Source organism: Astatotilapia calliptera, chromosome 15, assembly GCF_900246225.1.
Source record: "Astatotilapia calliptera chromosome 15, fAstCal1.2, whole genome shotgun sequence".
Classification (NCBI taxonomy): Eukaryota; Metazoa; Chordata; class Actinopteri; order Cichliformes; family Cichlidae; genus Astatotilapia; species Astatotilapia calliptera.
This window is the reverse complement of record NC_039316.1, coordinates 12,603,659-12,617,474: the sequence shown is the minus strand read 5'-3', so window position 1 is coordinate 12,617,474 and position 13,816 is coordinate 12,603,659. Positions and strand designations below refer to the sequence as shown.

The window sequence follows — 13,816 nt, the reverse complement described above, 5'->3', positions numbered from 1 at the left end:
AGAAAAATCAAAGGGGCTGCTTACCGCTTTGGGCATTTTTCTGTCCTTTTCCCGGCTTCGAGCGAGGAACTGTCAAATAAAAAAAGGAGAGACCTGTACTCCGAGCGACTGCGGCTTTCACTGCGCCTTCCTGAAAAGAGAGAAAGAAGAGAAACGAGTTTCGGCCACTTCTGCGCTACTTAAACCCGACTGAGGATAGCGCGACACTCCTGCGGACTACAGTCATCAGGATGAATCACCCTGGAAACCAACAAGCCAACGGCAGCCGGATACAATAACATAGGAAGTGGGCTTTTCAGCCTTCAAATTAAGAGCAGTTGGTCTTACTGGTCATTGTTTTCTAGTAATCCCCTGAGACACTGGTTAAAAAAAACATTAATCCGTCGATTATTTTTCATATTTATTACAATTATTATAATTATTATTACCCCTCTTAGTACTATAATAATACGAATTATCAATATCCTTCCACAAAACAAAATAGAGAAATCTTCAGTCTATGAGGAACTTCTAAACCTAAATATTTTCATTTGGAATAACAAAATAAAAACCCATGTTTGCATATTCAAATGGATGTATTTATTTAATTCACAGTGATCCATTGATGGGCACTACCATACTTCTTATCAGTGGATCAATGACGCGCTGTCACGTACGTGGGGTTAGGATAAGTGGTGACTCTAAACTGGTAGTGTGAATGTGTATCTAACACATATGGTTATCCATCTGTGTTAGCCAGCAACAGACTGATACACATTGACCTATACACCTGTACACATTAACAAGGTAAAATGGTGATGTTGGTTGTTTGGCTTTTTTAAATTCTCTTACAGCCATTTCTTGTCTTTTATCAACGAATACCAAAAATGTCGCGCTTGAAAGGCTTTATTTTGAAATGTAACACCGGATATCCTGAAATCTTGCTTTACCTTAACACTGAGTCACACAGACACCATGCAGCTTAGCTTTAGTACAGAAACACACCTCAACCACTACCTTTAATAAACGTAATGGTCCCCACCCGTCTGTGGTTTTGGTCTTTTATTTTGAAGACGTCATTATCTCAAAAATCCACACCCCACTTCATATTAACGGAAGCCTTTCATGCTCAATATTTGCCTGCATCGCGTCACAAAGTCGATTAAAAAGAAAGAAGTAGACAACAGAAACAATGCTGTTTTACAGTGCATTTAGCGCAAGCAGTGCTCAGCTACAGTGTGACAAAACGGGACAAAGTGACGGCAGACAGGGAATATTTCACCGGGACTGTAATGTCTGCTCTGGGTACACACCCACACCGACGGGGAAACGACTCAAGCCCACTTTATGACACGTTCCACTTTTTCCACTAAAAAGATTTCCTAATAAAAATACACGGTAAAAGATTTAGAAAGCGGGCTCCTAAACCCACGCTGTCTTAATGCTCCCCCTTTGTGCAGAAGCTTCATCTGCGCCGCCCTCAGCCACATTCCCATTATAATCCCAAAGACACCTGTTGTGAGATTTGCCTGCTTTGTATAGTGCAACACAAACAAAGAGCGCAAAAATAAATAAATAAAACCAAACAAAGTCTTATTTTGCAGCTCTTCCATCTTGCTTTGCTGCCGGGGTCGGTCAGCAGGACGGAGGTGTTGAAATAAGAATAAAGTCTTACCAGAGATGAGACGGTGGTTTGCACGGCGGGTCCGCACACTCCCTCTCCCGCTGCTGCTCCAGTCAGGCGCAATATGGCGCTCATACATCCCTGTGTGCCGCCCTTGCAGGCTGCAGGGCAGCAGGGTCACCACTCGGGGCCCCTGGGACCCGTAAGGGAACTCTGAGGGACTTCCCAACAAAACCATTAATAGTTTCATTGATGTTTGATGAGCATTTTGGGTGTTTTCCCTGCTATAGTGGGGGATCTTGGTGGTTTGTCACAGGGCCCTCAGCTGCAACGTTAAGTGGGATAATAACAATAAATAAATATAAGTATGGTGTGCAATGGCTCTTATTTAAAGTTAGTGTGATGAAATTATGCTATTTAATCTTTTTGTTATTTAATTATTATTTAATTTGAAGGTTTATTTTTAAACTGTGCTTCTCTTTTATGACCTTAAAATAACAGCACCCAGTTAGACATGTTAAGGTATTTCTACTTTTAAGATAGTCAGTTATTTCCTATGTAGCCCAAATTTTCAGTGCATTATACGAAAATCGTGTAATAACATTCAATAACCACAACAAGCAACATAAACTTTTATTTTTCCGGTAAGTTGTCGTGTTAAGAGCGCTGTCACTTTGGCAACTGTCTTTTAATATTGTTTTTTTAATACTTCCTCAATTTAGAGCGCAAAGACTCAGGTGTCACCTGTCCTGAGCGCGGAGTTGCATCACTGCTGAAACTTTAACACGGGAAATAGCGCGTGTCATCCGCCCTGCGCGTGCTGTACCGAGAGCTGGCGTCAGAGGTGAACCGGCCAATGAGAGGACGGGATTAAAATAGACCGTATATATCGGAGGTAGACCTACTTCTCACCATAATACGAAACCAAAGAGCGAGGTGACAGTCCCGCCTGCCCCTGCTTCTGCTGTTACCTCGCTTTCAACAACTACAGCTTCACCAGCACCATCATCGTCATCACAACCGCTTTCTAAGCAAAGTCTACTGAAAATAGGTGTGTCTCTAACACCTGGAGGTTAGCCTGAAACCCATGAAACAAAGCTGGTACCAACATATTAATCCTCGCTGGTTTTTAAAGCAGGAGACATTATCAGCTGCTTTAAATACATTTTCTGGGTGCTGGGATAATGGAGCCGAACAGTCACAGTAATGCAAAGCATTCTTGAATTTGCCTGTTAGAGCACCTGAATAAACTGTTTGCAGTCGGATGCCAGATGCAAATGGATAAATACACAGGAAGGCACTTTGAATGCTCTTCTTGAATATCTGGAGTTCCTTAAAACCTGTTTCACTGCCTGCTCTGCCGATGATAATCTTTTTAAGATTGCTCTTTGAACATTAGATTTTGGCTGATTTTCTTTCATTGGTATGTTGACAGCTCAGAAGCACACAGGAACTTAATTCAGATAAGCAGTAAATGAACAATTGTACTGCAGAACTGAACGAAAAAGCTTGCCTTCAAGGGGGAAAAATGAGGAAACCTGAACTTCAGCTTTTTAATAATTCTATTATCTTGAGGTTGTAACATGTTGTTTCTATTTATAGGTCTATAATTGACAACTATTGCATCGAATTCATAAGTGCAAAAAAGACCCACAGAACTACTAATCATTGGAGCCCAACTGTCAGTCTGCCCCAGGGCAGCTGTGGCTAACTGTAGCTTGCCTTCACCAGTGTATGAATGTGAGAGTGAATGAATAGTCAGTGCTTTAAGTGGCCCAAAAGAGGTGCCGGTACTCTATTTTTTTTCGCCTCCCCTGAGGTAACAACAACTATATTGAATGGGTTTTATATACAACAGTCAACAGACAACCTTATACAAAATAATAAATCATTTTATTAGTTTGTGGATTTGCTTGAGCTAGAAAGAGCTACTGAACATAAATAAAATGTGCAAAAAGGTATTGAAATTTTTTTTTAACAAAATGTACATAAAATAAATTATAAACTAATTTGTATTTTGCTCTCTCTTGAGTCACTGCTGCTATCAGCAGCAGCACTTGTAAAGTTTTTTGTTTTGTTTTTTACACAAAATGTATATAAAATAAATTATAAAATAATTTGTATTTTGCTCTCTCTCTTGAGTCCCTGCTGGTATCAGCAGCAGCACTTGTAAAGTGTACCTGCAGAGCTTGGTAGTTCTCCCATACTACTTTCACTGTTCTCTCACTTGAAGCAACCCAAACATAATAACCATAGAACAGTAGAATATAATCTTGAGTCTTGAAGATGGTTCATTTCTTTACCCCTGAAAAATATACAAAAGCAGATTCAGCAAAATACAATCACAGTACACCAAATGAAAAATGAGAAATACTGTACAAATCATTTTACCTAGAAAAGGCTCCAGCACGTTTTGGGCTCCACTTTCCTTTCACTTTGGGCTTCGCAGTTTGTGGATGCTGCACTTCTCCTCCCTAGTGCCAGCCATGTCTGCACATATGTTTGTGCGTTAAACTGATCCAAGGGTGGTCCGTTGCATTTCAGGAAAATCATATTTGAAAGCCTTTTGATGTCGAGAGAGTTTCTTTTATCTGTCAAAGTATCATTCATTGAGCTGAAAGCTCGCTCGCATTCACTTGTTGATACTGCAATGGTGTGGACAGCTGTAAGAAGCGGCTTCAGGGCTGCTGGTGTCTTGGAAGCTTTAAGGTCTTTATACTCCCTAAATCCTAGGACACTTTCCCTCTCCCCAACTCTGAATCTCTGACATAAATGTCTGACCGCTGCATCCCCATATTGAATATCTAGAGATGCAGGCCAGGAGTCAGACTGGAGGACCTTGATGTCTGAGAGGAGGTGACTATCTGTCTTTTCAGATGAGGTTTTACTGACATGCGAGGAAGTTGTTGGAGTCATCCTGCACTTAACATTTTCAGCCAGGCTATGGAAAAATTGGCCATGGTTGATTTTTATAACCCTCTGATTTTCATGCAGGCATACATTTCTGAAGATTTTCTCCTTTTCAGCTTCAATGGCAGTTTGTGTGTAGGGACCAGGTGTGGATACTATTGACTCAAACACCCGGATTTGTCGGTCCAGCTGCCTGTCGGCTTGATCCAAAGTCATGTCCCGTCTCTGGAGCATTCTTGAGAGGTCACTGAGTTCTGTGAGAGCGTCATACATGATGCCAAGATTGACCACAAAAGAAACAGTAGTGAGAACATCATTGAGTCCTTTGTATTTTGCTCTCTCTCTTGAGTCCCTGCTGGTATCAGCAGCAGCACTTGTAAAGTGTACCTGCAGAGCTTGGTAGTTCTCCCATACTGCTTTCACTGTTCTCTCACTTGAAGCAACCCAACGCACTGATAAAACACAGCCTATCACAAGGAGACGTTGTCCAACATTGTGAGCACTCTCGGTTAACTCCCTTTGGTTTTTTTGGTGATGCATGGTAGAGGGAGTAAAGCTGATCTAAGAATATTTTAAAGTGGTTGATTCCTCCTACCTCCTTCAAAACATCACAAACTGCCAGTTCCAGTCTGTGATTGGAACAATGCCAGACAAACAGGTAAGGGAATTTGGAACAAAGCTGCGCAGCAACTCCTGCTTTCCTCCCAAGCATCACTGAGGCTCCATCACAAGCAAATGCCAACAAATGTTCCTGTAGGTAGTGAGGGTCAAAGCCATTATTATGAAGACATCCTAACAGTGCTTCAGTGATGTCCTTTGCTGTGGTCCCCTGCAGCTCAATCAGTTCAAAAAATATTGTGTCTGGATTTTCACTGGAAATAGCTGACCGCAGGCACACGACAAGCACAGACTTTCCACTTATTGTAGTGGATTCATCAATGAGCACACACAATTTTCTTTCATTCATCACTATGTCATTGACTACCTTCTTTTTCATTTCAGCTGCAATGTGATCCAGTATATTTGCACATGAGTTATTAGAGTGCAAAACTCTGCCCATCTTGACACCATTTAAGACTTGCAACTGGACATCTATTGGCATGTCTGTAAAGGGACGCCCATGCTTGAAAAATCTTATAAGCTGTTCTAAACACATTGCAAGTTGAAGCGTAGTCAGCCTTTCTCATATCTTCAATGTGTTTTTGCATTGTATTTTGTGTTGCCTTCTCTTTTATTTCAACTGCTTTCTTGTGATAAATTGAGTCTCTGTGCTCTTTTATTTTTTTTCGTAGTGAGTTTTGTTGTGCAGCCTTGTCCCTTCCAAAAGACGAGATTAAGCACCCACTCCACTCCTGCGACACTCTCTGCCCTTGCTGCATGTCCACGCGAGCACAAACTTGACTACACACACTACAACCCAACTTTTGATTTCTGCTGATCAGCCACTTGTAATTTGTGGAGAAATACCGGACTTGTGCTTGGGACCAACATTCTGGCCACTCATGCTCGCTAACGCGGCTGTTGTCATCGGTAGAAATGGTGTCATTCTCGTCCTCGTCGTCGCAAAAAGTGCCGTCGTCCGCGGCTGCGGCACTAGTGCAGCTTTCATCTGACCTGCAGCGATATCATTCTGGCTTGGTGGGGTGTCAGCCAGCGAGTCCTCTGATTCTGACCTTGTTCTTTTACTACTCAGAGTCTGAAGCCAGGAGAGCATATTAAGTGTTCATTGTTTTTGTATTTTAACAGAGCAGCTGTTTGCGCGTTTTACACAACCTCTCCGGACCACGTTGAGTTGTTGACATGACAACGGCAAAAGCGACGCATGCGCTTTTCACTTGTAAAACACATTGGTGTATGGGTAATGTAGTCTCTGCTCTCGGTGGGACGAATTAGGAAGCGTGCTTGTGAAGGGCGCTCTGAAAAGCGGCAGCGCAGCCAAACGATTATAACAGATGTGCAAATGAGAGTACCGGTACGCTAAAAGCACGTTCTGGGCGCATGGAGAGGTGGCAGTACTCTCAAGAGCTATATTTAGAAGTGGCGGTACTGAGTACCGGCGCGTACCGGCCCACTTAAAGGACTGTGAATAGTGGTATTGTAAAGGGCTTTGAGGAGTCCCGAAAAGCGCTATATAAATGCAATCCATTATTATTATTATTATTATCATTATTATTATTATTATTATTAACTGATATATCAAACAGGCCGATGTCATCATCTTTGCTTTTTTGTGCTGCTCCCTTTAGAGGTCTCCCCAGAGGCTCATCTGCCTTTATCTCATCCTATTCCTCATATCCTGTCACACCAACCCTCTGCATGTCCTCCTTCACTACATCCATGAATCTTCTCTGAGGTCTTTCTCTGTTCCTCCTCCACTACTATATGGCCAAAACATCTCAGCCTCACTTTTCTACTTTGACTCCAAACCACTCAACATGAGTTGTCACTTTGATATGCTGATTTCTAATCTTGCCCATTCATGCAACTCCAGATGTAAATCTTAACATCTTCAATTCCAGCTCTGCCACCTTCACCTTGGCCTCCTGTCTAATATCATTTGATATTAGCTATTTACCGATCTATCATATCAGTCATTTATGAACAGCCAATGAAAGACACTTAACTTAAAAAGTTAAGAAGAGCCACCCTTCAACCAAAGTATGAATGTTGACATGGCATAGTTTGTCCACCTGAGGGCAGTTATTACCTTCCCTGTTGGTAGCCTGGGTTTGGAGCCGTAAACAAAAACCAGTTCATGAAGAAAAACTTTTATTTGTGGTAAATACTTGTGTATAAATCTCTCTATGAATCAGACTTTTCTGGCTGTGTCTCTTCCTCGTTGAAGCGCTCAAGTCTCTTCTGGGTTACATCGTAGATCATAGCTGAAACAGACAAAAACATGGAAATGTTTCAGTCACACAGGTGCAACCCCACCCCGTCCTGTTTGACTTCAGTGACAGCTGTAATGTTTATCACGCACCACTAGATGGTAGTCACACAATGCATGCTGGGGAAAAGTTTACAAGAAGTAAATGCAGACCTCTACCCTCCTGAACCAAGTTTTTTAGAATTTTTTTTTTAAAACTGCTATTTCCTCTCAATTATTTGCCCAATTATTATAAATGACTAATTTCATCAGTCATTTATAAACTGCACACATGGTCACCAGTCAAATCTAATGTTTAAAGGCTTTAAAACTTGCTGACCTGGGTCTAAAATAAAGTTTTTAAAAAGCCTTTTTTCACCTGCAAGGTGTACTTCCTCCACCCTCAGTGCTGTTACAGAATCCTCAAATAGATTTCAATTTGAGTGGCACGTCCCATTCTTTTCATTTCTCTGCTTTCTATTTGAGTTGGTTTGAACTTATAAAGCACTTTGAAGTGATAAAAAAAAAACTAATGCTAAATAAAAGTATAATTACAGAAAATCTACAGCAATGATGAGTGGACTACAGAAAATGATAAGCTGGAAAAAAAAATACTTAAACATAGCTATGCAGAAGTTTTTGTTAAATATAGCAAATTTAGGTTTGCATACATCAACCCAAAAAATCTCAAAAAAAGGGATGTCATCAAAAAATGAAATAAAATAACTAATGTCTCTTACTGTCAAGAATCTCTCTTGCTGTGTATCTCCTTTCCACCCTGTTGTTCACCTCGTCCATCAGCCATGGGAAGAAATTAGTCTCGATATCTGTAAATCAAAACCACAGATATGATTCATCCGCAAAGTTTGAGAAAATTACCTTTTCATCTATTAATAGACACAGATGTAAGGAAATTACGCTTTAGCAACAGAGGGCAGCGGCACCCTCGTGTGTCAAGTAGGCCGACCTTTCTCCACGGGGTTGTAAAAGTAGCCGTGCCTTCTTAGTGAGGTAAAGACAGCGGGTAGAAGACCGGCCAAGTACTGCTGGGTGTACGCCCGGGCGGCGATCTTCTCTGCAATCTCCTTTTCTTTCCTCAGCACCTCCCTCTGCTGTGCAATTCTACGCTCCTGAGGGAGGAAAGAACCCAGATTAATCTGTTTAATCTGGCACCAAAAAACTCACATTCATGATGTCTGAAATCCTGAAATTCTCCACCATACCTAGCAGGGGTAAGCAGTGCACAAACACTATGACCTCTATTATATCTAAAAAATGTCAGTGAGATCATACTCATGTAGCTTCACTACAGGAGTATGCATAGTGACTCATAAATATGAATTTTAGTACTCAAACACAGTTAATCTGCTTCATCAGCACTGTGACATTACTACCATATCAGACTTGGTTTGATGACACTGTTTCTCTGGCAACATTATTTGTGCTCCCTGTGTGACTTCTTTTTTTTTTTTTAAAGATGATGAATCACCACACATATCTACAACAGCTAATCTTGACAGGAAATAGATGTCTAAACTGTTCCCACTTTATTAGGTACACCACGCTAATAAGGGGCAGGACCCACTTTTGCCTTGAGAACTGTTTTGATTCTTCATTGTATGGATTAAGCAAGGCGATGGAAACACTCCTCAGAGATTTGGCTCCAGCTTGACATGGACCCTATTGAAATTTCTATGTTTCACCAAATTTGGACCCTACCATCCAAATTTCACAGCAGAAATCAAGATTGATCAGATCAGGCAATTGTAGCCAGTTTCCTGGTCTTAGCTGACAGGAGTGGCACCTGGTGTGCTTTTCTTCTGCTGCTGTAGTCCATCTGCTTTAAGGTTCATAACAAGTGATTCTTTTGATTGCCTTCATATCACCTCAGAGCAGTCTGGCAGTTCCAATGTTAATTTTGCCAACAACGATGCAGTTTCTTCAGCTTATCTAATTCAGGGTTATGAGGGAGCTGGGGCCTGTCCAGTAGTCGTAGCGGAAGCAGACCCTGGACAGGTTGCCAGTTTGTCACAGGGCTAACACAAAGAGACAGACAAACATTCACACTCATTGTCAATTTAGAATCACCAATTAACCCAACCCTACTAAATGCTTGTCTTTGGGCTGTGAAGAGGAAGCTGGAGCACTTAAAGAGAACCCAAGCTGATGATGGATTGAGTTGCTGGCCTGTGACTGGCTAATATTTGCATTAATGGGAAGTGCAACAGGGGTACCTATTAAAGTGGCCAGTGAGTGTAATTATAATAGATAACAAAATGGTACTTTAAGTTCAAAACTTAAAACCTGGTTAGCATAAGTCCAGTTGCATGTTTAGGGTTTACAGGCTGCAGACAGACATGTTTGGATAAAGAGACCGTTTCTAGAACTTGAATACCTTCTCCTCGTTGTGTCGTCTCTCCATCTCCTGGAGCCGCTGCACCTCTGCCAGCTCATTATTTCGAAGCTCCTCGAAGGCTCTTTGCTGGGCCTTCAGACAGGCAAGCTCCTCCTCCTCCATCACCTCCAGCAGAGACTGTTCGATTGTCTTACCCACCAAGACCTCCAACACTGGCTGCACCTCAATGTCAAAGTCAAACAGCTGCATAGGGCGAGTATAAAAAAGTGGTGTTTTACTGTGAATTTTACAATATTTAAAAACTTGTTTTCATTACTACCTTACAAAGTCAAAATAAATTAGCAGCACTTTTCTTTTTCAGTTCCACAAAGTTGGGCAATTCACAGGCAACAGAATTAAAGGCAAAGACCAACACTTGAGTCTTGATTACTGACAAGCTGATAATAAAACAGAGCAACATGGAATAAGAAAGAAAAATCAACTTCAAAATAAATAAACCAGAAAAAAATAATATTAAATGACCTCCAACCAGTGAATAAAATAAAATAATGAAACCCAAATTACAAATTAATATGGTTAAAAAAATGGCCTGTATTTGTATAGCGCTTTTCTAGTCCCTAAGGACCCCAAAGCGCTTTACACAACCAGTCATCCACCCATTCACACACACATGTGATGGCAAGCTACATTGTAGCCACAGCCACCCTGGGGCGCACTGACAGAAGCGAGGCTGCCGGACACTGGCGCCACCGGGCCCTCTGACCACCACCAGTAGGCAACAGATGAAGTGTCTTGCCCAAGGACACAACGACCGAGACTGTCCAAGCCGGGGCACGAACTGGCAACCTTCCGATTACAAGGCGAACTCCCAACTCTTGAGCCACGATCGGCCCGGTTAAAATATGGTCAAAATGGTTAAAAAGCCAAAACAAAATATAGAATAACTAGAGAATTGTTAAAACACAGAAAGCAAAAATAACCAAAAGAAGTAACGCCTGTAAAGCAAGCTCATTTCTGCATGTTTGTCCCCTGCCAACTAAATTTGAAAAAAGGTTTTGCCTCAAAACATGCCTGAATGTATAGTAAATTCTGTACTTTAGTCTCCGAGCCAAAGTGATTGGCAGCCTTATAAAGAGAAGTCTAGGTCTGGGTTATTGGCTCCTCCAGAAAAACAGAAGGCAACAAACAGGTCTAACCTTTTTTTATTAGAACTATGTTAATGCTATTAAACAAACCTTCCACTGGGACTACTTACCTCTCCCTCTTCTATCTGTGTTTCGACATCTTTGCCAGATTTGGCAGGTATGAAGAGTGGAGTTGCTGGTCTGTCCAGGAAGGGGTCAGTCTGACACTCAATGTCCATAGTTGCAATAATATTGCTCAGTTCTTCAAGGTAGAGCTCTGAAAATTAAGCAAGCTCATTATAAAAACTCCATGTTTTTGGAGTCAGAAATAATTATTTTACATGTGCCGAAGTTGTCCAGGGAATTATTTTACCAGTTTGTACATCAGTGTGTTTTCTGCCCTCCAGTGCTTCAGGAGTGTTGGGTCTAAATTGCTCCCTGGCCTGTTTTCGAGCGATGGCTCGTCTCCTGTTGGCCTGTTGTCTTCGTATCTCTGCAGGGTCTGGCTGAGCTGTCTATCAGTGGGGAAAAGAAGGAAAGAACTACAACCTACACTGCACAAAAAACAGAAAATGAATGTTTCACACTTACAGTTGGTAGGATATGCTTGGCGTACGTATTTCCTCTGACAACACGGCGATCATACATAATGTTTCCATAATGACGCTTTGTCCTGCAGGAAGACGACAATTCATTTTAATGCATGCAAAAAGTTTCCAACTATTTCCAGCACCTATAAATGTTCACCACTTCTAAACAACCATCAACTGCTTTGACTCTATTAGGTCTGTGGGAATTCAAAGGCTGAAAATCTTTCTGAAATATTTGCACATACCTCCCTTTATAATTGATTAAATGTCCTTCAACCACTTCAATTCAGTGTCAGAATTAGTAGAATTCATTTAAATCCCTTGATTTCCAGGTTCACACATGGCTTTTAAGTGTAGTCGCCATATTTTCAAGGAGGTCGGGGCTTTGGAAAGGTCATTCGAGAAGCTCAATGTTAGCCTGCTTCATTAATCCAAAACCAGTTTGATTTGTGTTCAGCATTATTGTTCAAGTTTCAGCCATGTGGCTTTTGATTTGAAGTGAAGTTGAAAAATTTGGAGGTAATCCTTCTTCATTATTTTTACTTGTATGCTGCACAAAGCGTGCAACTGGCAGCAAAACATCCCCAGAGCTTGATGCGACCACCACCATACTAGCCAGCTGGTACAGCGTTCTTAGGTTTGAACCTTGTTGGTGAACATCCTAACCAATTTCTTCTCATCTGAGGTAACCGTTTAGGTCTGGAAAAGTGGTAACACATTCTAACAGTTGTCTGAACTGATGATCCAGAAATCTGGAGTTGTATAGAAATGGCTCCAATCATTTTTATGCTGGTTAAAAGAAACTACCAGTTGTGCATAATCATGATTGTTTATTAGGTCTTGGCCTATTAAAAATGTAGTACCTTCAGCACCTACATTTAAATCTCAAAAGATACATGTATGATTTGAGCCTGTGTTTATACTTTTGCACCTAATTATTGGCATTAAAGAAGTATGCTGTATAATCATTTCAACATAGAAAAAAGAACAGTTCAAAGAAATCATTAAAATCCCAAAATTATAGTGCCATTCGTGCCCATGACGAGTGTATTTAAACTTCTGACCACAACTATCTGATTTACTCAATTATTCAAGTAACAGGATGCTTTAGCTCTCGGATTTTTATTACTTGTAAATGAAATATAAACTTCAGCTACTTTTTCTTACAGTCAGTAAAGCCGCTGTAGTGGATTTTATTTCCACAGCCAATATGCTATATTTCAGGTACAGTTAGCCACTTATAAGCTCGCATCTAAGACACCATGAACAACGGCACCGTACTCTTCAGTCGACGTCTCGCTGTACTTTGAGCGGTTCTCGACAGCTCTGGGGCGGCTGGAGAAGGTGTATGTTCCGCTTGGATCTCTGTGACTGTGTGAAGCAAAAGCCATCTTTCAGAAAACCCCAGATACTCTAGCTAACTGTTAGCTTGTTAATGTCAGCGTTTAGGCCTGACAACAAACGGTAACCAAGAGGATACAAACTGTTGTAGCAACCGTCTCCAGGAAGTGTACCATATAAGGTCCATTGAGTCACTTCTTTTTTTCTTCTTTTGGTTTTCGCTTTCTAATAATACAGAATGTAATAAAACCAAAAGAGTCGGCTTTTAAAATTAGCCCTCTGACATAAACGACAAATTCTGTTTAGAATTAGACTTTTTTGGATTAAACTGTAGCCATGATGTAAGATTTTTTTTTCATGTCTTCAAGACATGTGATGGGATGTGTTTGAACTTTAACCTTTTTTGCCAGCTTTAAGATCAGTTTCATGCCACATGGTCATGTGGTCTAATAAGTTGAAAGTGTATGTCTTTGTATATCGTCTGTCACTTGTATAGGTTTCAGCTGAGCATGTGTTGTAAGTGAAGGTCTTGTGAAAATCACAAGTAAAATATAAAGTCAGCTGTTTGTTAGTGCCAAGTATACAGCTCATAAAAATGAAAAGAAAAATGGGTCAAAGGACTTCATCCTGATACCTAATGGAGAGTCAGGGTGCCGTTGCCTGCTTGTAGACATTTGTGCATCCCTCTATGGATGTGCCTCCCCAGACCAGCACCGACCCACCACCAAATCTGTCACACTGAAAGATGTTTCTGGCAGCACAACATTCTCCAGGGCGAGTCTGCTCTCATCTGTGAAAAGCACAGTTTCTAGTATTGTTTCTAGTATTCTAAAGCTACTCCCAGTGTGGCACCACAGTGCAGGGCAGTGAGCACAGGGGTCACTACAAGATGTCAGCCCCTTAAGTCACAATCGTGAAATCTGTTTCTGATTGTTTCGTCAGAGACATTCAAGCCACCAGTTGCCTGCTAGAGGTCACTTCGTAGCTCTGGCATTGTAGCTCTCTCATCCTGTTCCTCCTTGCACA

At 41.2% G+C, this 13,816-nt stretch overlaps 2 protein-coding genes across 3 annotated transcripts in view; both read right to left on the bottom strand.

The window, feature by feature from the left end:
• ezrb (ezrin b) overlaps positions 1-1,750 on the bottom strand; it is a 33,199-nt gene extending 31,449 nt beyond the window's left edge. Inside the window, exons 1-2 of one of the 2 annotated variants that reach the window (XM_026142795.1) lie at positions 1,655-1,750; positions 25-130 (exon numbers count right to left, since the gene is read on the bottom strand). In XM_026142795.1, the coding sequence (XP_025998580.1) occupies positions 25-36 (12 nt within the window). In that variant the 5' untranslated portion in view covers positions 37-130; positions 1,655-1,750. Of the gene's footprint in view, positions 1-24; positions 341-1,654 lie in introns of those variants that run through there. The other variant, XM_026142796.1, reaches the window with a different exon arrangement.
• Positions 1,751-7,265: 5,515 nt separating this feature from the next.
• rsph3 (radial spoke head 3) lies at positions 7,266-12,947 on the bottom strand. The gene is made up of 8 exons (XM_026142644.1): positions 12,731-12,947; positions 11,451-11,532; positions 11,233-11,374; positions 10,991-11,136; positions 9,775-9,978; positions 8,347-8,509; positions 8,120-8,206; positions 7,266-7,395 (listed from the first exon to the last, which is right to left on the bottom strand). Exons 1-8 carry the CDS (start codon positions 12,838-12,840, stop codon positions 7,316-7,318), a joined length of 1,014 nt encoding a protein of 337 aa, XP_025998429.1. The 5' UTR covers positions 12,841-12,947; the 3' UTR covers positions 7,266-7,315.
• Between the last annotated feature and the right edge of the window lie 869 nt (positions 12,948-13,816).